The sequence below is a fragment of the Sinocyclocheilus rhinocerous genome, unplaced genomic scaffold (assembly GCF_001515625.1).
Source record: "Sinocyclocheilus rhinocerous isolate Xijiao unplaced genomic scaffold, SAMN03320098_v1.1 scaffold25, whole genome shotgun sequence".
Classification (NCBI taxonomy): domain Eukaryota; kingdom Metazoa; phylum Chordata; class Actinopteri; order Cypriniformes; family Cyprinidae; genus Sinocyclocheilus; species Sinocyclocheilus rhinocerous.
The window spans coordinates 674,546-698,196 of NW_015647048.1; the positions used below are offsets into that span (position 1 = coordinate 674,546).

The 23,651-nt window shown below is 38.7% G+C and overlaps 1 protein-coding gene across 1 annotated transcript in view; it reads right to left on the reverse strand.

The window, feature by feature from the left end:
* LOC107708581 (cAMP-dependent protein kinase catalytic subunit beta-like) overlaps positions 1-9,424 on the reverse strand; it is an 11,255-nt gene extending 1,831 nt beyond the window's left edge. Inside the window, exons 1-8 of the mRNA XM_016512844.1 lie at positions 9,354-9,424; positions 8,651-8,712; positions 5,164-5,292; positions 4,734-4,816; positions 3,275-3,401; positions 1,028-1,123; positions 823-945; positions 547-711 (exon numbers count right to left, since the gene is read on the reverse strand). Of these exons, the coding sequence (XP_016368330.1) occupies positions 547-711; positions 823-945; positions 1,028-1,123; positions 3,275-3,401; positions 4,734-4,816; positions 5,164-5,292; positions 8,651-8,712; positions 9,354-9,393 (825 nt within the window). The 5' untranslated portion in view covers positions 9,394-9,424. The remainder of the gene's footprint in view (positions 1-546; positions 712-822; positions 946-1,027; positions 1,124-3,274; positions 3,402-4,733; positions 4,817-5,163; positions 5,293-8,650; positions 8,713-9,353) is intronic.
* Positions 9,425-23,651: the final 14,227 nt, after the last annotated feature.

Sequence of the window (23,651 nt, forward strand, 5' to 3'; positions counted from 1 at the left end):
ATATATATACATTTTTTTTTGCCATATCGCCCAGCCAAGGGTTCGTAAAAACATTCCAGGATTTTCAAGTACTTTAAGCAGTATTTTTGGGATGTCAAGGACTACAATTTGGGCATGTCTTTTTACTTGTCCTGACAAAATGAAAAATATAAAAATGAAAAATACAAAAAAATAAATGAAAATTAAAAAAAGATTTAAAAAAAGTTACTGTTTTCATTGTTTCAACCTATGTGACATTGTGTTCTAATAAATAAGTCACTACAATTCCAATTTCGATACCACAGCAAAAACTACTAGCTTAACATAACTATTAGATTTTTGAAGTTTTGTTGTTTCATTAACATTAATGACAGACAGCAGCAGGTATATTAGGCCGCTGTCACTTTAAGACCTCATGTAGTGGACAAATAAATGGTGGGAGGAGCAGAAAAAAAAAACACTTGCAACACTCAATATGGTGGGTGTAGTAAAGGAAATCCTGCCTTTCAGGTAAACTAAGGCGCAAATTACATAACTGAAGACCTATCATACCTAAGAGTATCATACCTTTCTCTCATAGATGGCTATCCAATCCGTTGTGGCAAACCATTTGTGGTTTTTAATATCATTGACACCATTCCTTAGGTTGCCGTAGCGCTTGGTCAGGTCCACCTGCAGCAGATTCCTCAAAAGATCTTTCAGATCGGAACTGAAGTGCGAGGGGAATCGTACCTAGAAAACACGTTCACATTGCCATTTTGATTGTGCATTCATTGCATATTCAAATAAATCGAATTGCTTGGCCGCTTGACATATACTAAAGACAATGCAACTTGCCAGTACCTTTCCAGACACAATCTTCTCATAGATCTGAATAGGCTGGTCTGCAAAAAACGGGGGATATCCAGCTGCCATTTCATATATGAGAACACCAAGGGCCCACCAGTCCACAGCCTTGTTGTATCCCTAAATTTCAGAAAAAAATAAGTGATTTGCCTTGCTTGGAAATTTGGATTCAATTTTGGAATTTTAAATACTCAAGGCTTACCTTGCTGAGGATGATCTCTGGTGCCAAGTACTCTGGAGTTCCACATAATGTCCAGGTTCTGCCTTTTACTCTTTTTGCAAAACCAAAGTCTGTTACCTGTGCGGGAAACAATAGTTCAGTACATTTAAGTGTCCTGTATCATCTGTTCTAACAAAATAACATTAAAGGTTCTAATTAAATGCAACACTCTCTTGGCAGGTCTTCCAGCCAGTTCTATCAAACCTCTACAACTAATCCAGAATGCGGCTTCAAGATTAGTCTTTAACGAGCCGAAAAGAACGGATGTCACACCTCTGTTCATCAATTTGCACTGGCTACCAATAGCTGCTCGCATAACATTCAAAACCACCACTGGCTCTGCACCCCTTTACCTAACTTCATTACTTCAGACTTATGTGCATCCAGAAGCTTGCGTTCTGCAAGTGAACATCGCATTATAGTGCATCCCAAAGAGGCACAAAGTCACTTTCACAGACTTTTACCTTCACTGTTCCCTGCTGGTGGAATGACCTGCCCAACTCAATCCGAGCAGCTGAGTCCTTAGCCATGTTCAAGAAACAGCTAAAGACACATCTCTTCCATCTTTATTTGACCCTCTAACACTAGCACTCTCTATTTGATCTACTCGTTTCGATGCCGCTGCAGATGTAGACAAGAACGGCTCCTAAGCGATTGAGGTGTTTTGTTGTTGGATGTAAGAATGAACACAGCAGTCGTCATTTACTCCCGACATCTGAGCCGCTGAAGACGCAGTGGATTACTTTTGTTTTTTGAAGGGAATGTGACCCCCGATCTACCTAAATGCGTTTGTTTGCGTGAATCATTTTACTCCATTATCATTAGACTGTTTTCTGAATGAGGGACAATTCAAGGCAGGTTTTGCTAAAAAGTTCAAACTCAAGGATGGATCAGTTCCCACTGTTCGCAATCCAGCTGCACCTCCAGAAGAAGTAAGTCCCACACTTTATATTTCTTATGATTATTTGCAAATTGCCTTTCCTCTTCCACGGAAGAGAGGGGCAAAGTGAGCAGAGCTCATTATCATTTAAAGAGACATGCACCGAAACGGCTCGCTGTGAACAGAGCTGTTTTTGACAAAGTAAACAGGGTGTTTTACACGACCACTGAGGAATTTTAACCAAAGTATGTTGCAGACAGTTTATGAAGACCCTAAAGAATCATACCAACTTGTGGAAAATGGGCATCTGCTTTCCCCTTTAAGGAAAAAAAAAAATGATGCTGTAAACTACACAGGGAACCTTATCATTTGGCACATTACTATAATATTAAAGGTTAAAATTAACAGCAGAGTTATTATATTCAACTGCTATTTATTTTCAGATATCATAATTACACTCAAATAAAAATGTAAATGTCTGTTTACAACTCAATTGCATATAGTCTTCCAGATTTATTCAAACATATCGGGTGGTCTGTCTCGAAAGGGGGCCTCGAGACATACACTCAATTCAGCGTCCGAGAGGGCTCCTCGAGCTGAAGGGATCCCCCGAATTTGGTGCAGATACGCCACGCAGTTACAGAGATATGGCCGTTCAAATTTTCAATGGTTTTCCATACACTTAAGCTTTAAATCGTGTCATCCAGATCGCCAGAAGCAAACAATGGAGCGAACTACGTAATTACCCCATTTACAAGCATTTTATCTGCATTTTATGTTCAGTAAATGCAGTTATGTTCGGTGGCATATCGGAGGCATATACGCCAATACCGATATATCTGTGACAGGCTCATATCGGCAAAACGATATATCGGTCGGGCTCTAATCTTTGTTACTGTAAGTTAATAAAAATGTTCATGTTACTTCACAGTGCATTAACTAATGTTAACATATACAACTTTAAATACTAACATTAATAAATGTTACATAATTATTGTTTGTGTTAACTAACAGTTAATGCTAACAAATGAAACCTTTTGTAAAGTGTTACCAAAGTTTTATATGTTGTTCTGTGTGTTTCACACACTTGATGTTATAGTGTAACCCTTTCTTTGCTGTAATGCTTAAAACCAGACTGCCAGAGGGTTACTGTAAACGCTGTGGGCCGTTTTCCTGATGCCATCAGTGTGGCGTTGGCACTGGTGGCTTGGGCCTGTCATCACTGCTTGCAGCTATATTTCAGATTGTGTTTGTTTATAATTGTGAGTTCAATTAAGAACAGACCACATTTTATGTGTAATCAATGGGTTCAGAAACTGTATTTTTGTTCTCCTAATTCTTCTAGTTACCTGTATATATCCATGCTGGTCAATAAGTAGGTTTTCAGGTTTCAGGTCTCTGTAGATGAGGTCTAGTGAGTGGAGGTACTCGAAGGTCAGGACAATCTGTGCAGCATAAAACCGTGCATGTGGTTCACTGTCGATCAAAGAAATCACATCTAAGAGTTAGAGATAAAACGAGAGATCAGCATGAATCATTGAAGCAAGGCTTTCCTCGGTCAAAAATGGCCTTAGCATGTATAGATGACATCAGCTAGATATTTAAAATTAAATATATAAAAGTAGTTACTTGGGTAAAATGAATGTTCAATGGCTTTTTACCTCTGATACCAAAGTTTTATCATGAATTTTCACTGGTATTCGTACTACTTTTTTTTTTTTTTTATTATTATTATGATGTACACTGATAAATATAATAACTTTCTGACATATGACATATCCCGTAACATATCATAATCCCATACAGTAGAATAAAAATATCACTACTTGCATTAAATGTAAGGTTTCAATGAAAAACCCTTTTAGACCTAAATTAAACTTCCAACATCAAACATTTAGTGACACACGCAGGCACTTGAAGACATGTTTGTGAAGTATACTAGTGACTTCTGTGCTGTCAGTATGAGCCATTTTGCAAAAAGGATACATTGTTGTGAACTACTAACATTTACAGAGAAGAATATATCAAAAAAATGTTCTCAAGCACATTAAACATAACTAAGACCTGACATAATCATTTAACTCCATATACTAGTTGGGTTACATACTAGCAACTAGGGCTGCACAATTATGACAAAAATCATAATTGTCAATTATTCCCTTGAAAGTGTAATTGTGATTATTAATTATGATGATCACTTTTACATTGAATGATGTTTTGAATAGCTTTATACCATTGTTTGAAGCCACTGCATGCCATATTTTTATATGAAAATAAATAAGCTGAAAATTTGTTTTAATTCATTTTCTATAGCATAAGCCTCAAATGTCAACTATGCATTGGTTTGGTTTCTTCTTTAAATAAAAAAAAAAGTCCAAATATGCATGGTATTATAATGTTATACTAAAACTAAAATTAAAACAATGGAAAAACGCCTTAAGATAACCTCTAGAAATAAAAAACACACACATCTTCAGCACGCAGAATATAAGTGGACTTTGAATGATTACGTAATTGTGGCATCCGTAATTGTAATCACTAGAAATTCGATTAAGTGTGCAACCCTACTAGTAACCAAGTAACACTTTCGATGCATAAGGACCGAGTGCGAGGAAAAAAGTAATTTATTTTAAACAAGCAACCCTTGACATTAAAGCTTGAAAAGAAATGCTTGGAAAATAAGAAAACAATTCTTAATAAGAAAATAATTTGATCAGACACAAGCATCCTTTGCATAAACCTGTGCTGGAGGTTCATGCAAACTGATCCAGCAGTAAACGTATCATGTGATTAAAAGTCTTCACTCACCTAAACCTTCCGATTCTTCTAAGATGTGAGAACATCTCCCCTCCTGGTACATACTCCATCACCATATACAAATTAGAGTTGTCCTGTGAGAAATAAAGTCAGAATTAAAACAGAGACACACAAAACTAGTGGTCAGCAGAGATGGATTTTAGATGAACTGAAGTCTAGAATAATAAACCACACTCCTACTTCCTGTTGGAATTGCTACTCGACTACTCAATAACACGGTTTCTCATTTATCTTTTTATTTACACATCTATATTTTGCTTTTATTATTATTATTACATTTTGACACAAATCATTTGACTTTGAAAGCATCATTGATGCTTTTGCCTAAAATAAACTACATTTTCATGGTGTGAAATACTGACAAAAAAATTAAAAATCATAAACACATGGTAATTTTGGTTACCTGCATAATACAACCCACCTTTTGTTTGTCCAGAACTTTCATGGCATAGAACTGATCTGTAGCCTTGTGTTTAACCAGCATGACTCTCCCAAAAGAGCCCGTGCCCAACGTCTTCAGTCTGTCAAAGTCATCTAAACCAGTTGTGCTCTATGGGACAAAACAAACACTCCAAAAACTGTCCATTTGGGAAAAAAAACATTTAAATAGCACATAAGGCAGTTTTTACATCAAATATTTAATGAATAATTATATTTCCACTCCAATTTGTTGCTGAAATATAAACATTTAAGTGTTGGCCGTCATAAAAACATTCATGACAAATTTATTCAAACATACAATAAATGAAACATCACTAACAGGTTAAGCAATAAAATTATGAATATGTAATATATAGCATGCATATATATATATATATATATATATAGAGAGAGAGAGAGAGAGATGTCTTAAATATTTATATGAGACATGGTACATTTCAGTAAGTTGTACTGTTTCTTTCAACACCACCTGATGTTTATTCGTGTTTAACCGCATGCTATAACTAGTAGTAAAGAGGACGAAATTAAAGAGATTTTTTGTTTGAATTTTGTGATGATACTGGCAGAATTTGAAAGCTGAGACTTTGTTTCATATAAAAAGTAACAGCACAAAGCTTATTGCAATAACTGTTCACGCATCAACAGAAAACAGCATAGGCAAAAAAATTGATTACGGAATTTAAGAAACAATATCGGTTCATCAAAATGAAGATGTTTCTTCATGGGAACAGATTTTGGAGAATTCGCTTGCTCATCATGACTCCAGTCAATTTGAAGCCAAAAGTTGCGTGTTTGTAAGAAACAAATCCATCATTAAGGCATTTTAACTTTAAACCATTGCTTCTGCCCAAAATACAAGTTCATAATCAATAATAATGCTTCTTCCGGTGAAAAAGTGTTCTGGTCTGAAAACAGCTCTAAACAAATATGTGGGTGGATTCTGATGTGAGAGACAACATGAGATTGCCTTTTTCACCGGAAGAAGCGTTATTATGGATTATGAACTTTATTTTAGTTAAAAACCTCTTAAAGATGGATTTGTTTCTTACAAACACACAGCTTTTGTCTTCTCCAGATGTTAACTGATGGACTGGAGTGGTGTGGATTATTGTGATGTTTTTATCAGCTGTTTGGACTCTCATTCTGACGGCACCCATTCACTGCAGAGCATCCATTGCGGAGACACTGATGCAATGCTACATTTCTCCAAATTCTCTGTTCTGATGAAGAAACAAACTCATCTACATCTTGAATGACCTGTGGATGAGTACATTTTCATTTTTTGGGTGAGCTATTCCTTTAAAGGTCCCCTGAAATGCTTAGAAACATGCAGCGTTACTCTATGTGTTGACGTCGTTTTAACTGAAACAGGAAGACAGGGCGGGACATATCAAGCAGCCCCACCCCTTTTTAAAATAGCCAATAGCGTTCGTTTATATCACAGCTTGGGCTAGAGCCGTTCAGAGCCGTTGAGCTCCGTAAAGCCGCATTTGACAGGGTATGCCAGCCACAATCTCATCCATATTGCTAAAAAATATAGCATTCTGTGTAGAATTCAAATAGCTCCGATACATTTTGTGGTCTGCGCCGACTCGCGCATGTGATCCGCTCCGTGCTATCGTGTCTCTGGACCGGAGCAGAGTGTGTGTGCGGTGCGGTGGTTAGCATGACACAGCACGAAACCAGACTTCTTTTTTTCCTCAATGGAAAGCATAGTTACACTGTCTGAATCGTTCCCTGTCCCCTATATAGTGCACTACGTGCCATTCACTGTACAGAAAATACTAATTCTGTGGACAAGTGACCGATTTCAGCAGCGGCTTCACTATTTTATAGTGTAGGGGGCGGGCGCTTCGGATTCTAGAGAGCATTTGATTGGACAGAAAGTTTGATGAGAAGCATAAGTATGATTTGACGTGGCGGAAGTGACGAACTGCAAGCTTTGAATGCTTATATCTTCTAAATGCGAATTTTATCACTGTTTTGGAGCACACTGCCTTATAGATAACCTTAAGACTAACATATTGATACTAACACCCAAAAAACTTAAATTTTGATTTCATGGGGACTTTAAAAATCCTGCAGCAACCCTGACCAAGTTTTTATTGCTATCACTGTCACAAAGCAATGCACATAGTGTAGTGTATTGCACAGAAAGAATACTGAACTAAATTTGGAGCTACACTTCTGGCACTAGAACCAACACTGAATCGACTTGAGCTGAATAATGTCACTATTTCCTTTTTAGAGCTGCCTACAGAAGATTTTGAATTGTCTCAATAACTGAGTCTCCATAATTGATTCTGCTGTTTTCCTGTTTACTACTGTGAAGCTGCTTTGAAATCTGTATCCTAAAAAGTGCTACAGAAATAAAAGTGATAACTTTTGTTGACTAGATACCTCAACAATAGTAATACATAGGGTTTGGCAATACGGTGTTATACTGTGCAAAGTTCTAAACAACAGGGCAATGACATAAAGTGTATATTGCAAGTATGTACACTGTATTCAGCGTGTGTGTGTGTGTGTGTGTGAGAGTGAGTGAGTGAGTGAGTGAGAGAGAGAGAGACAGTTTGACTACACAACTGAAAAAATAGAAAAATAAGCATTTCTCCTTGAATCGGTCAAACACCTTTAAATGTCCCCTGAAATGCTTAGAAACACGCAGCGTTACTCTATGTGTTGACATCATTTTAACTGAAACAGGAAGACAGGGCGGGACATATCAAGCAGCCCCACCCCTTTTTAAAATAGCCAATAGCGTTCGTTTATATCACAGCTTGGGCTAGAGCCGTTCAGAGCCGTTGAGCTCCGTAAAGCCGCATTTGACAGGGTATGCCAGCCACAATCTCATCCATATTCAGTGTTTCCCCTAGGTTTTCTTCTTTTTTGGGAGAAGAAATTCTACATGCCGAATTTCTCGGCATGTAGAAATACACCTTTCTACATGCCGGGACATTTCTGTGTGTGTATGACATGATGATAGTTTTACTCAAATGAAACGGTCAAATGCTCATGAAGTGACTCTCAGAGCAGTTCTGGAGATGTTGTTCATGTATTTATGTCCTCATTAGTGAGACGGCAGAGGTTAATATCACAGGAAGCGTCACGAGCGTTTCAGTACTGTTCTATAGGAAAGGTAACTTTAAATGACTTCTGTTGTGATCTGGTCCTATAGAGAAAATATTAAATAAAATTTACTTGACCTTCAAGGGGGCGGGGGTTGGTTGTCGCTGGGGGGGCGGGCCGCCCCCCTAAAATAATGGCAGGGGAAACACTTTCACCGTTTTGGCAACACTCACTACAGTATCTGACAGGATCATATTTGCCGGAAGTCTCCAGCTATTATTGAAAATGAATGCAATCATGTTGCTTTAGTTGCTGACTGTGAATTATGCAGTGCTTCATCACTAATAATGAGGAAGAATAAAAAATAAATAAAATAAAATAAAATAAAAAAAACTCACCTGTGGTGGTGATTCCCATTTTCTCAAGAAATCTTCTTTGGCTTTGGCTAGAAATTCTTTCACTGTAAGGAAGAAAAACAAAAATCAAAGTACAGTCAATCAAACGCTCCCTCATTTATAGCTGGACCTCAACTCAACTAAATAATTGACATTAAAAGATATTCAAGTTGACAAATAAACAAAGGGAATATTTTTCTAGTTCTAGTACTTTCTAGACATCAAAATCAGGCACTCTCACAAGGCTTGTCATGGACATCAGTGGTGAAAAGGTGTTTTTGTGAAGCATGCATACATTTTATTATTTATTAACACAGGAGCAGGACACCAAAAGTATAAGTTAAGACAATCCCACATAAAACAAACAACACAGCAGACTTCAGTTGACCTCAGTGACGGAAAAATGAAGACGCTTTCTTTGCGTTCACATTTGGGCCGCATTATGCAAATATTTCCACATAGTGATGTAGATATGTGGGGCGTGTTAGAACGAGCCGTTTTAGGGGGGCGTGGCAGAGTCTTAACTTTGATAAAGAATATCTCTTTGGTTTTGAGACTTTAGTCTTTGCAACTTCAGGGATCTTATCTATGCACAATCAGCTTGTAACACTCCAAAGAGAAAGGAAAACTTGAAATCGCATCATATGACCCCTTTAAGCAAATGTTTTTTCGTCACTGAGGTAACTTAATGTAATTGTGATCGTACCAAAAGTCTCTACAGGATTTTCAGGAACATTCACCCACATGGATGGGATGATGAAGAATCAGAGAGAAAGACAAAGAGAGAGAGAGAGAGATAAAAGAAAGACTTCTGTCAAACAATCACATCAGTTAGACGGTGCAAGACATGGATTAGACATGACAAGAGTACAGGGCTATAAAAACTAGACAAAGCAAACGCTGAGAGACTCAAAAGTGTATTGTTTATACTGAATAAGACAGTGACGACGACGACTAGAGCCAATCTGAGGATATTCATCATAGTTTATAAGAACTTAGCAAAACATTCAAGAGCAATGTGTACAAAAATGGTTTTGGGCACTGTACCATACGTGCGTTTAATTTCTAACAGCTAGTTTGTGTCGCTCTAACTGGTTTGAAGGTTTTTTACAACGACAGATGTCTGCAGGAGGATCCTTCTCACGGTCACATCCTTTTATGGTATGTTCTTGCTTCGCAAGTATGTGATGGCTTGGAATAAACCATTTTATAAAGTATAACCGCTTATGAGTACAAGACTAGAACAGTTCAGAATTTAAGATGAATTTACAGAAGTGTTAAGGTTTATTTTTTATGTTGTTGTTGTATAGAAAAATTGACTTTTTTGACAAGATAAGGGATGTGCCAAGATGGTCCAACAACCTATTAATGTTATGAAGGATAAACAGAGGTAATTGGGAATTTAACAACAAACTGAACAGTAATGACTCTATTGAATGAAGTGCATAATTTATAAAAACTAACAATGAATGTGAAGCAACATGCATATATCTAAAAATCCAACTTAAATCAACATTTACAAATTTACCTGAGAATCAATTATTTTTCCATAAACTGTATCCTAAATATCAGTGTATGTTTTCTTAATGCACTGGTATTTTTTTTCCACTTTTTTACTTACTCTTAAAACTAATGAAAAATCTGCTAGTTTAGCAAGACAAAAACACTTGTATTAGACATACATTCTCTGAATAATGTATGTCTTAAAGTAATGTATGTCTTGACTTAGTGTTGCTTCTACAATACATTTTTCTTGATTCATGGATTTAAAAAAATAAAAGGTGATTGAAAATGTATCATTCTGTATCCAGGATGTGCAAAGGCAGTTTTCTTATGAGGACTTTATGTTTTATATAAATTATAGTTATTTCACCTGTTTTTCTGTTGAACGTATTCATCCACACATCACTGCTTCATTAAAGGAATAGTTTATTGCTTTTATACAACAGTTAAAAAAAACACGAATTTAAAATTAAGTTGCATTTTAGGCACAATATTGCCAGTTACTTTGTTTTGCCCCCACCAATGAAAATAGCTGCAAACAAAGCCACAACAGAAACACTGCGCATCTCAGAGTAACACACAGGTGGTGTTTTTTCAACTAAATGAATAGGCTAAGATTTTTTGCACAAAATGGTTGAGTAAACAATAGGGTTGTGACGGTGAGGAAATTTTCCCACCGGTTAACCGACGTGTGACAACACCGGTAATACCGGTATCACTGCGGGGGCGGGGGCGTTCCTTCCTTTCCTTCGCTTTTAAATAGCTTGTAAAAGCGGCATGCGCATTTTACTTTCACTATCAAATAGCGGCAATTCGGCATAAAGCAATTGTTCGTTTGAATTTTCCTTCGCTTTTAAATAGCTTAAAAGCGCCGTGCGCATTTTACTTTCACTTTCGTATTAGCGGCAGTTCGCGTCAATTGCTTGAATGCAACAACACAATGTCAAACTCACTTTAGCCTATAGGCCTATATAAAACATAGAACTTTTATTAACAAAACAAATACAAATACACCATGCTATAGGGCAGGCTATGCCTAATATAAAATAACAAATAACTTACATAAAGTTTAAATAGGCATACAAAACTGGAAATAAGTAAACATGTAGCCTATAATATATAACCTCACTCTTCTTCAGTCAGCTGGACTCACTCTCCTCACTGGAGAAATGAAATCTGATCTGTGATGCGACTGTCGTTCGGCACGCTGCATTGAGCAGCCGCGTTCAGTTTTTAATTGTAGTGTCTGTTCTTTTACGGAACTAAATTATTTTTTTTAACTATAAAAAAAAAATCTAAACGACGGTGGGGGTCGGTGGGCAAGTGACGTAACCGGTGTTGCGGATTAACAACGGTATCACCGTCAGCACCGTCTATCGCGGCAAGCCTAGTAAACAATTCAATGACTGCCCAATAAACACAGTAATTTCTCCCTCCTACTGGTGTAATGATGTAAGAAAGAGTCAGTGAAAATCTCCCTACTATTACTACATAGACTGACAGCTGGTCTGGAAAGCAACATGAAGAGTGCTCGACCAATCAGATTCAAGAACCAAATCTAACTCTTGTAAAAATTTTGTAACCTGCTCCAACAGTGAATTGACTGTAAAATTACTTTAAAATGACATTAAAATAACCTAAATGGTTACAATGCACTGCATTTTGTGAAGTCCACATTGCATTTGGAGATGCAGGTCTATCACACTGAGCAGTGCATCCAGGGTAAGCATGCGTCACACTTAAACTAACAGTGTTGATTGCAGTTGATCGCATCAAGCCTTTCAAATCTACTAATTAGCTACTCTTATCCTCTGAAGATGACAAGCTGATCCCATCAATGACCAAAGCTAAGTGTACTCAGACATGGAAGCTCTTCGTAGTACTAAGATGAACGTTTTCTATGTTTAAGACGAAAAAACATAAAACACGTTTTGTTTTTTTTCGCTCCAGGGTGCTTTTTTTTTTTTTTTTTTTAAAGATACAATGACATGCCTAAGGGGTGCTATTATGCTCTTTTACAAAGTCTTGATTTTGTTTTGGGGGTGTACTAATGCGTTTCATTTTCACTGTCAGTTGCAGATGCGTTACTCCAGCTTTTCTTTCTTTTTCGATTTTCTACTATACTCCATTCATTATTTCCATTCCCGCCTTCGTCCGCGTCAAACACTTCATCCTCCATTTCCGGATCACTTCCGGAATCTACGCCACTTCCTACCATGCACTCTCCAGTCACAGATCAGCTGTTGCCAAACCGCCTCCTCTTCCCACCCTCCACCCTATTGAAATCTTCCTCTGCTGTGACAGAGACATTGCGGTTACCAGCAGAAAGAGGCTTCGTACCGCCATCTGCTGGACTCGAAGGGGGATCACATGAAGTGAAAAGAGTTATAGCAGGTGCAACAGTTAAAAAAATAATAATTTAAAAAAATAGGTGAAAAACTGAATATATTATAATAAAAAAGGCGAGGCGAATCATATAATATAATAAATGATATAGCTGCAAGTAAATATAGCTGCAATATATTCGTGGTTATAACTGTATATTCACATTTTAAGTTTATATATTCAGATGTACATTTATATATTCACATTTTACATAATTATTTCCTGTTTGGCACTTCATAATATATATATATACACATATATATACACACATATATATACACATATATACATACACATATACACATATATACATACACACACATATATATATATATATACACATATATACATATATACATATATAATGGTTTTTCTACTGTACAGACCGTATTTTCTATTGCTCTACACCAACCCTAACCCTAAACCTACCCCTCACAGGAAACTTTGTGCATTTCCTACCCCTAAACCTACCCCTCACAGGAAACTTTCTGCATTTTTAGATTTTCAAAAAACTTCATTCTGTATGATTTATAAGCTTTTGTACCCGTGGGGACCACAATTTAGGTCCCCACCGTGACACGAGTCCCCATGAGTCTGTGTGTATTCAGGTTTAAATCCCCACCAGGATATATAAACTAGTACACACGCACACACGCACACACGCACACACACACACACAGCTGTCTGCAGTGACAATCCTTATGAAACAGAAATATATGGGAATATACTGGAAAATATTAAATAAGACATAACCATATGGGGAAACTAGTGCTTATGTTTGTCAATAAACCATTACAATACATGCACAACACAATTACATGAGCTTTATTGAAACACTCGATTAATTTCTTTTTCAAGAATTAACACTTTTACATAAAGCTGAACACATATGATCTCACTTTATTGTTTGCATAGTTGCATATTTCATTTATAAAAATATGTGTGATGGTATACAAGAAAAAAAAGTGTTTACGCAAATATTATAAACTGTAGATTTATGGACAATTGGTTGTCTTGATAAAGTCAAGGCGACATGGTGGGTGGAAATTGAGATTTGACATTTATAACTTCATCGACTGAGTGCTTTATGTACCATATATAAATGCATGGATATATATCACAATATATACTCCTCATAATTACATATATTGCACAAACATGTTGCCATATAAATGTGAATATATGGTACATCTATCTTCAAATATATTTATATACAAACACGTCAAACAGTACCATATTTGATCAGAAATGAATACTTTTATTCAGCAGTGATGCATTAAATTGATCAAAATTGACAGTAAAGACATTTATAATGTTACAAAAGCTTTGTATTTCAGCTACATGCTGTTCTTTTGAACTTTCTATTCATCAAAAAATCCTGACTGTTTTCAACATTGATAATAATCAGAAATGTTTCTTGAGCAGCAAATCAGCATATTAGAATGATTTCTGAAGATCATGTGACATCATGAAAATTCAGCTTTGATCACAGCAATCAATTACATTTTAAAATATATTCAAATAGAAAAGTTATTTTTTAATTTTAAAAATATTTCACAGTATTTTTGATCAAATAAATGCAGCCTTGGTGAGCTGAAGAGACTTAAAAACATTTTTAAAAATAAAAAATCTTACTGATCTAAAACTTTTGAACTGCAGTATACTTTAAAATATTGAATACATACATATTCCTGTGCATAAGGGAATTAACCATGTTAAAGTTGAAAAGAATTTCAGAGGAGTATGATTTGAACATGTGACGTTCAGGCCACTAAATCCGACAAACAGAAAAGAGCAGAAAGCAGTACACATACTCTTCCACATACTGAAAGCAGTACTGCTCTAGAAAGCAACAAGCAGTAAATAAGAACCCTGTTTACTACTGAATTACTGGTTTGATTCTCCACTCAAGCATGGTTTGTCCCCCGCTGAGATCTTAATGCAGGGCTGGGAGACTCTGGCCCTCCAGATCCACTTTCCTGCAGAGTTTAGCTCCAACCCTAATCAAACTCACGTGCATGTAGCTTTCTACTCATCCAGAAGTCATTGATTAGCTGGCTCAGATGTGTTTGATCAGGGCTGGAGCTAAACTCTGCAGGAAAGTGGACCTGGAGGGCCAGAGTTGTGAACCCCTGTCTTAATGGGATGTAAATTACACATTATCCTGCCTTATTTAACAAGAACAGAGACCTGAAAGAGAATCAAAAGAACCTGAAACAGAGACAAAACTTACACTGTCGGGACAGAGGATGGTCAAATCCAAATAAGTCTTTTGAAAACGTGTTAGTTTTTCTGTAATTTATTTACAATTATTTTTGATGTAATTGCATTAAATTCTGTATAGACTATAGAACAATTCTGCATAAAACAATAGTGGATGTAACATCAAAATGTGACGCATATAATGTCCCTTTAAATACTTTAGTCAGTTCGAGAGTAATTTTATGCATTTTTATATTATTTAGCCTATTTGAAAGAATGAAAAGAGCAGTTTCATGTCTATTCTTGTATTGTTCAACTGGTCGAGGTTGATGTGAAATTTAGAAAGTACTTAGTAATAAGTAATGCAATACTTTTTAGAAAGAGTAATTAGTACAGTAATCTAATTATAATGTTGAAGATGTAATTAGTATCTAGTAATTAATTACTTTTTTAGAGTATCTTACTAAACACTGTTACTGATAGGATTGACCTGTGAGAAATACTTTAAACTGAAGCATTTGAACAGAAATGAAAAATAACAAAAGGAGAATTTTGAATCTGTTAATTATTACTGTGAAAGAAATTTATAAGACTGTAATTTTGTGCATAACCTTTCAATGTTTGCATGGTATTTAGTCATTCTGTGATTTTGCATAATTAGTTATAATAACTTGTTTGTTCACATCGTTTACATCAGTATATTTGCAGTCTATCCAGTAGATGTCAGCAGAGACAGATGAATTTAAAAAAAATTCTTCAATGGTACAAGAAATATTACATTATATTCTTTCTCTGCTACCTTGTGAGTGTTTTCTGCTACTCGCCTTCTCTCTGGCCACTTGCCTTCCTTTATGCAAAGAAAATATATTTCCTCATATTTTCCTCAATCAGTATATCAAATTACTTAATGTACATTGTCTTGGTTGTTAACGTTGGGGAAGCGTTCATTTCCCTGAGTGGGGAAAGAACACTACAGAGACCACATCCTACCCAAAAGGGAGGTAACATGTGGAGATACAACCTATTGACTCACTAAAAGGGAGTACTACATAAGGAAGGTTTCTGTAGTGAGCTCTGCATAAGGGGTGAACTACCAAGCACAGAACCAGGCAACAGACCAGCTGTCTGTCTAGGGAAAACACTGAGTCCTTATTAGGAACAGGGCAGTGGATTAATATGCATATGGGACCACCGTAGGGAGTCAATACATATGGAGAACCAACCCATTATGAGAGTTCACTCGAGGGATACTTACGAGTAATGAGTTCTTGCAGCGAGTTTCTCCGCCAAACTCAGCTATGCAAGAGTGCTTGAATGATGTAAAGACAGTCCAGTGTTCATAAAAGAGCACACATTATCACCTCAGAGAGGGGAAGGGCGCTATATGCAAGCTCTACACCTTACTAGTTACCTTGAATCCAGGATGAACTGGCTTACACTTGCAGATATGGAACCCAGCGAATGTATAGATGTAGCCCAGGCTGGAGCACTAAACCTGTCTGCTAATGAGGCACCACGTGCTATGGCAGAAGAAGCAGCCATGCCCCTGGTCGAGTGCCGTGCCCTCACTCCCAGTGGGCCAGGTAAGCCTTTGGCTTGATAAGCCATGGAAATCGTATCCACAGTCTAGTGGGAGATTTTCCGTTTGGAGACAACGTTCCCCTTCCGATGTCTTCCAGGCAGACAAGGAGCTGTTCAGACATTCTGAAACTCTGTGTGCACTATAATGGACGCATAGGGCTCGCAGGCCGGGCTTCCTTCCTTGAAAGGAATAGCTTGCAGGGTCACAACTTGGTCCATAAGGGAAGTAGTGGCAATCTTTGGCACATATCCAGGCCAGGGTCTCAGAATAATGCGAGTTTGCCGGCCCAAATTCTAGGCATGGTTCGTAAACAGAGAGGGCTTAGATTTTTCATCCTCTCAGTGAACTGACTTGAAGGCACAGGATGAGGCGCAGTCTAGGAGGATTCAACCTCTACGCACCTCATAAGAACCTAATAACCAGATCGTGCTTCCCCACCAATCTGCCATTCACATGTCCGTGGCTCACCACGTACATCTTGAGTGTAAATGCAAAAGGGTGTCTGTCCAGGCCCTCTTGGAGCAAGGCCAAATCGTGCCTTGCAATGAGACTACCTGGGGAAGACGCATACTTGCGTAAGTCCCCAGGCCAGCTGTGTGCCTGTGCGTACGTGCCGAGGGAGGCCTCAGACAGGAATACATAATGGGCAAAGGGAGGAATCCCATGAGGCAACAGATGTGTCTGTGGCTGCCTGAATCACTCCAATCAGCTGGACATCACTCAGAATGTGAGTGGTTTGCAGAAACCTAAGTTCTTGCTGGCTCCAGGAGGAGATGATGGGCGAGTTGTGGCATACGACGGGAGCGACTACCCCCGGTGGCTGTCATCACTGTGCTGTCCGTATGGACTAGCACGCGCTTGTACTGGATTAACAGTTGAGACCTCCCCAAGAAAAAAGCACTGCTGACAACTTTCGAACAATCGAATGCCAATGCAGGCAGGAACCGAACAGATCCCTAAGGCTGCACACCCGTTGCATGAAGCACCTCAACCTATCCTGGAAGCATCCATTGTTAGAACGGTGCTTTTGGACACTGATATAGAAGAAACAGTGTAGAAACAGAGGTCCTTCTAAGGATTGGTATGGGACAGCACCTCATGTGAAAGCCATGGGGTGCAAGCGACGGCGCCATGCTCATCTCAGATCTCGGTCATACAGACAGTGCTGAAGCGGTCTTATAAGCATCTTCTGGTGGCATGATACGGCCAAGGATGCCATACCCCAGGAGCCTCTGAATAATTCAAGAGGAACCGCTATTCTGTGCTTGGGACCCCCAACCCACAACTTTTCCGCCCGAAGGACAGCAACATTCTCCCCTCAAACCGGGGTAACAGAATGCCACTGAACTTCGACAGACGCCTAGTGAACTGAATCGCATAGCCGAGCCGAATGGCCCTGAGGAGCCAATGGGAAGGCCTGGGGAGTCCAGACACCTTGCCAGTGGTCACAGTGGGACTGTGTTAGACTTACCTGATGCAGGATTCCTGCAGTGTTGGACATCGCCCCTCCCCAGAGCCTGCGGTGTGACCTCCGTAGCCCGGAGGGCATAGTCAGTCGCCGAATGCAGTTCCTGCATGCTGCAGGTTGGGACCACCCTTGTGCAGGGACAAGGTAACTTATGTGCTCTGGATGGGAATCTCGGGTGGCCCCACCAGGTGGCGGCGTCTTGCGCTCAAAATGCACCGCAATTGCTCTCTCCAACAGGGAACCCCCGTATATCCCTTTGCTGGACTGCCATCAAGCGTGTTGAGACCGGAGGGACCGGTGTATCGTGTTATGGCAGAAAGGTGCCATCCACAATTTCATCAGCTCCTCGTGCACTTCTGGGAAGAAAGGAACAGGGGCGGAGCGTGGCAAAGTGTCGCGCTCGGTCTCCAAGAACCAACCAATCGAGAGACCCCAGGACAGGTGGATGAGTCCACTCATGCCTGGCGCTCTCTGCTGCCCAGGTTAGTATGGCTGCCATCTCAGCATCAGGCTCAGACTGACACACAGCACCCAGAAGTGCCGGTTCAGTAGAGTCATCCGCTTTCGATCGGTCAGACCCATCCTCTGATGCTGTAATAGACAACCCATCCTCATCGCGAGCTCCAAATGAGAGATCGAACCCGCGCTGAGGCGGGTTCTCAAACTCACTCAGAAACTTTACTGGAGAACATGTGCGGTTGGAGGAACGAGAGGTCCGGCGAAACTGCTCTTCCTGATCTCCATACACCAACAGAGCTCACAGGGTACATTTACATCACAATGACTGTACTAAAAATGGAAATGTTTTTCCTTTGCGTTTTTGAAAATTTTCACATGCATATGACAACGTTGTCAAAAAGATCCCTGTTCACACCAATCCAACTAAAAAAACAACTAAAAACAATGTATTATGCATGCCAGGCCGGTAGATGGTGATGTCACATGTAAAGAAACACAGTAAAGTAAAGAAACACTATTCACCTGTGCACATACTGTACCTGTTGACTCAACATGTAGTACATGCATACGACGTCACCATTTTCCCATGGAGACGGTATTGTTTTCAAAAACTTGTACTTTGAAACCTGTTTTCAAAAGTTTGCATTTTCAGACCCCCAGAATGGCATTGTCAAATAAATTAATAGCCAAAATGCATAAAAATATTTAGTTGAAAATGCTGTTGTGTTAACACCCCACCACTCTCACTCTCTCCAGGAGATGATTCATCAAAATCACTAATGTCTGATTTTGCCTTGATATCATTACATCTGTCATGTTTGAAGGTCATCTCCTCCAAACTCAGCCACAACAGCAACTGCAACAGTCATAGCAGTGTCTAGAGATTTTTTACGCACTTTATCTATAATGGATTCAGACATTGCTCCATCTAATTCCTGCATTTTCTCACTCCATGTTTGTCTTTAGGCCTTCCTCACCAAATAAGTCTAAATTTGTTGGTTTGGAAGAGTCAAATGTCAGTGTCACAAGAGTCTGATGGCTGTGAGATGAATAGCACAGAGGATGGACCATAGATGCGCCCTGCTGCTTTTGAAAACTGGCTTTTGAAAAATGATATCTCTAATGTTGTTATTCTTTCTCTTCTCTCCCTCAGGTAGTACTGTAACTGCTTTTCTAAGTTAAAATGAACACACTCCATCCTTGACTTCACAACTGTTTTGATATCTCTTAGAGTTTGCAGTAAAGGGGTGCCGGAAGAGATCAGGCAGTGGTGTTGAATGGCCAGTGTTTAACCTCTCAAAAATAATTTATCGACAGATAAATGTAGACCTTAAAGGAATAGCTTGCCCAAAAACAAAAAATGCTGTCAATTACTGTTATTCCAAAGGTTTTTTTGTTTGTTTCAGTGCCCAATTGCATTTTATGATGACTGTGGGTGTTGTAGTAGTTTGCTATAAATGTGGAAATTTTGATTTAAAAGTAGTTTAAAATGTCCATCTGACTCAGATGACAATAATCAGCTAAAAGTCACAGAGTTAATCCAATGGCCTGTCATCAAGAAAGCTTTTATTAAATGTCTCCAATGAAACATATGCTAAAACTCAAATGTCTTTTTCAGTTCAGACTCCATGTCAGCATAGTGTGGGATTACAAATATAAGAATCTGAATCTTAACCATCCTTTCCAGTATACTCGCCTCTCTCACCGTTCCTAGGCTGATTAGTTAAGGATAAGAATTTCAGTAGTGTGAACAATCTCTCTCTCTGGAATATCCCTTATCTATCTCAGGCATAAACCTTGATCATGGAAAGTCATGAATACTCTCCGATGAGCTTTATTTCCTCTCCAATAGCTTTCTTGCAGTTTCTACCTCATAGTCATCACTCAGAAAATAAAAAAAGAATATATCTTCAAATTTGCCCCACGTCTGGACATTCTTCTTTCTGCTATCCAACAGTCATTTGCAGTGCCTTTCAGTATCTGAAGTAAGGGAAGAAACAGTATAGTAGTACTTCCAAATCACAGAGGCGTAATGGCCAAATATTCCTCACAACACTCAGTAAAAGAAACCGGGTCGTCCTCTTTCACAACGCAAAAATGCAGGAACTCTACGTTCACAGGTAGGCCTTGGATAAGGAAGTTTGACTTGGTTGTACATGATAGGTTTTTCCTCCTAAGTTGGTGCAAAGAGAAAAAGAGGACGCACTGGGGTCGACATCAGAGTTTCAAATTGTTTATCTGGAAATAAACAATATACTACAGATTTCCCCAAGTCCTGCAAATGTCTTGGACTCATTCACACTCAATACGTAAAGTCAGCTTTTCTTCTACTGCCTTAGACTTGTCATCCACCTCTATCTCAAAGCAACAATGGAGTGTCAACAGAAAGAAATTACTGGTCACAGAGTATTTAATGTCATTAATACACTCTCTACAAAAAAATGTCTTGTACAAGAAATGTAGAGCTTGTAGGGTGAGCATTTTCAAGGAAAACAGAAGAGGGCCTAAAACAGAACCTTGCTGTACTCCTTTGCGAGATGAGAGCACTATGGTAAGATTATCTCATCTTATCAGGGTTTTCAACCTCTTTGTCCATTTCTGCAAATGAATCATTCTTTTCCACACAAGGATTTGATTTAGAGCTGGCTGAGAACCTGCAAAAAAACCATGGTGTTCTCACTGTCTCTACAACATATATGAATACTTTGGGCACTATAATACTCCCTAGTAGAAAGGAAGAACACTAAACAGTCTACAAAGCCTTGTAACATGCTTGCATTCCAGATCATTGTGGCCTAAATTATCTGCTGTTGCACTGGTTAAAAAAAAAAATTTGATTTGCTTAGACAAACACATTTTAAGCCTACGAAAAAAAGTCCTAAAATTTGAACTGTGTAAAAAAGTTATTTCTCCGAACCATGTTTGTGCTGCATAACAACAAGTGATACTAATGAAACATCTTTATGCAAACAACACATTTCAAGATGGAGCATTATATCACACACAAAAAACAGCAACCTTAGAACTTCTTCAGAAATCATTCCATACTTAACAGTCCCTGACAACCACCCACTGTCAAAATTGTTGTAATCAGGATGTGCATAAAACACTAACACTGTCATCATGCAAAATGGATAAGACGACAACATTGTCAGCAGTTTGCATCCAGCGGTTAATTCACCATCTGCTCCACCTGAAGGGTGATAATTAAATAGAAATAGGATGAGACGGGCTGCTTTTCCGAGTAAGAATGAGGCAATATATATGCATAAAACCTTGCAAAGCTTTTTGAAGGTGTTTAAGACTTTCATTACGCCTGGTGTTATGTCTTAAAAACATGCTGATAAAAGAGCACTGATGGTGTTTGCTTGTTTATAGGTCTCTTTTATGCATCTCATCTGGTTGGTGTTTTTTTTTTTTTTTTTGCAGTTAGTACTGTCGCATTGGTGCACACCTGGGACAAAAGTTTTATGGATGTACCATTAATTGGGTTGTTAGCAACTCCACAAAATTGTGCTTTTAACAGATTATTTTTTAGGGCTCTTGAAAGCATGAACATGATTGAGTTACATGACAAATGTTCTAGGAACCAGGCCCTGATTCAAGAAGTCTTATCCTTTCTTTTAAAGGTGATAGAGATGTCATCCTCTTAGGATCTGTTTCCAAGAGGTCTATGGCTGCCGCTTTGTCTTTTTAGGCATCTCTTCCTGAAAGCTTTTGAGAGTTTGGGGCAGGGACTGTCTATAAGAGGGGTTTGCCTTGGCTCAAAGGTCCTGGTTCAAAGTTGTCATTGCAGATACATTGTTATTTGTGCAGTATCTGACGAGGGCACGTTTTGTGGCACATAATCCTGGTTGTGTTCTTGGATTTCAAAGCTTTTTGCTCAGTCATGCAGTGCTTTCACAGACTGATTCAGGTCGACAGTACTGCGGCAGCCATGTACATCAGTAGCTGCATTTACATGGATTCTAATAATCCATTTGTAATTGGACTAGTAACCCAGTCTGAATAAAAAAAAAAATCTATGCCAGTCGTAATGAATTTGCCAAATCCGACTGAAATTTCTTTAAGATTGTAAGTGGTGGTTTAAACCTTTTCTAATCCATTTAATAGAACATGTAAATGCTTGATCAGATCAAAACGTTATGTGCATGTGCAAATGAAATGGCATAGTAACGTACGATGCATGGAACGAGTTGTTGAATCATACGTGTTATAAATGACTGTTGATTCATTCTAAAATTCTCTGTCCACTTATTGTCTAAGAAATGGTGCAAGACAAATGTTGTCCCACCAGACCTTGCATCGGACTCTCATTCACAGATGCCTTGTTTTGGGGGCAGGAAGTGGAATTTTTACTGCTTGATAACAGCACGGCACAAACCTTTGTCTCCTAATTAGGAGCCAAAATAGATAAAAATTAAGTCTGCTTTTTAAAATAAAGAAAAGAATCAGGAGAATGGATAGTATATGCATCTTAACCCAGCAGGGAAACTGTATATTTGTGCCGTGTGCTCATGTCAAAGGATCAAGTCCAACTAGAAACCTGTAGCACATAAATGCGCACATCAACCCGATCACTTTGTTTGGCATTCACATTAACACTATGGTCAAATTCATAAATTGGAATGATTTCATTCAGACTGAAACAAAGGGTGTCCATGTAAACGTAGCTACTGGTTCCCAACAATGTTCCTGGAGCCCCCAACACTGCACATTTTGAATGTCCCCTTTATCTGGCACACCAGGTCTTGGAGACTATAGTAATGAGCTGATGACCTAAATCAGGTGTGTTTGATTAAGGAGACATGCAAAATATGCAGTATTGGGGTACTCCAGGAACGTGATTGAGAACCACTGGTTTATGTACAATCATAAGGGAAGTGTACTCACATCCAGCATTATATCTGGCATGGCGTGTTGCTGTCTATTTGTGCTGTGCACCTGGCACACACTTGCTCTTGCATCAGGGAGTCATGCTTGAAAAATGTAGGCTGCATCCTCAGGTGGAGTTGAGGATTTGGTGAAAGTGTTTGACGAAGCACATGTGGTCATAAGGCTCAGGAATACTTAATTTTCCACTTTCCACTCCATCTTTTGCACAGTTGAGCGTGCAAGCCTTTTTAAAGTACACTCCACCTTGCAAGGCAGACCTTTCTTTTCTAGCTCTCAAATGACTCACACATTCATTGCTGTCTGCGTGGACATCAGCTGATGACAAAAATCCTGCAGACTGTCCTCAAGCTGGAAAGGAATGTGGACAAATAGTTGCATCAGATGAATAAACATTGTCTGCTTGGGTTCTCCCTGAAATTCCAAGCTCCCCACAGCGGGGTTGAAGCTCTGACCTAAATGGCTTGTGTTGGAGTGCCATATGTTTTCTTGGCATTTCACCCTTAGCTTCT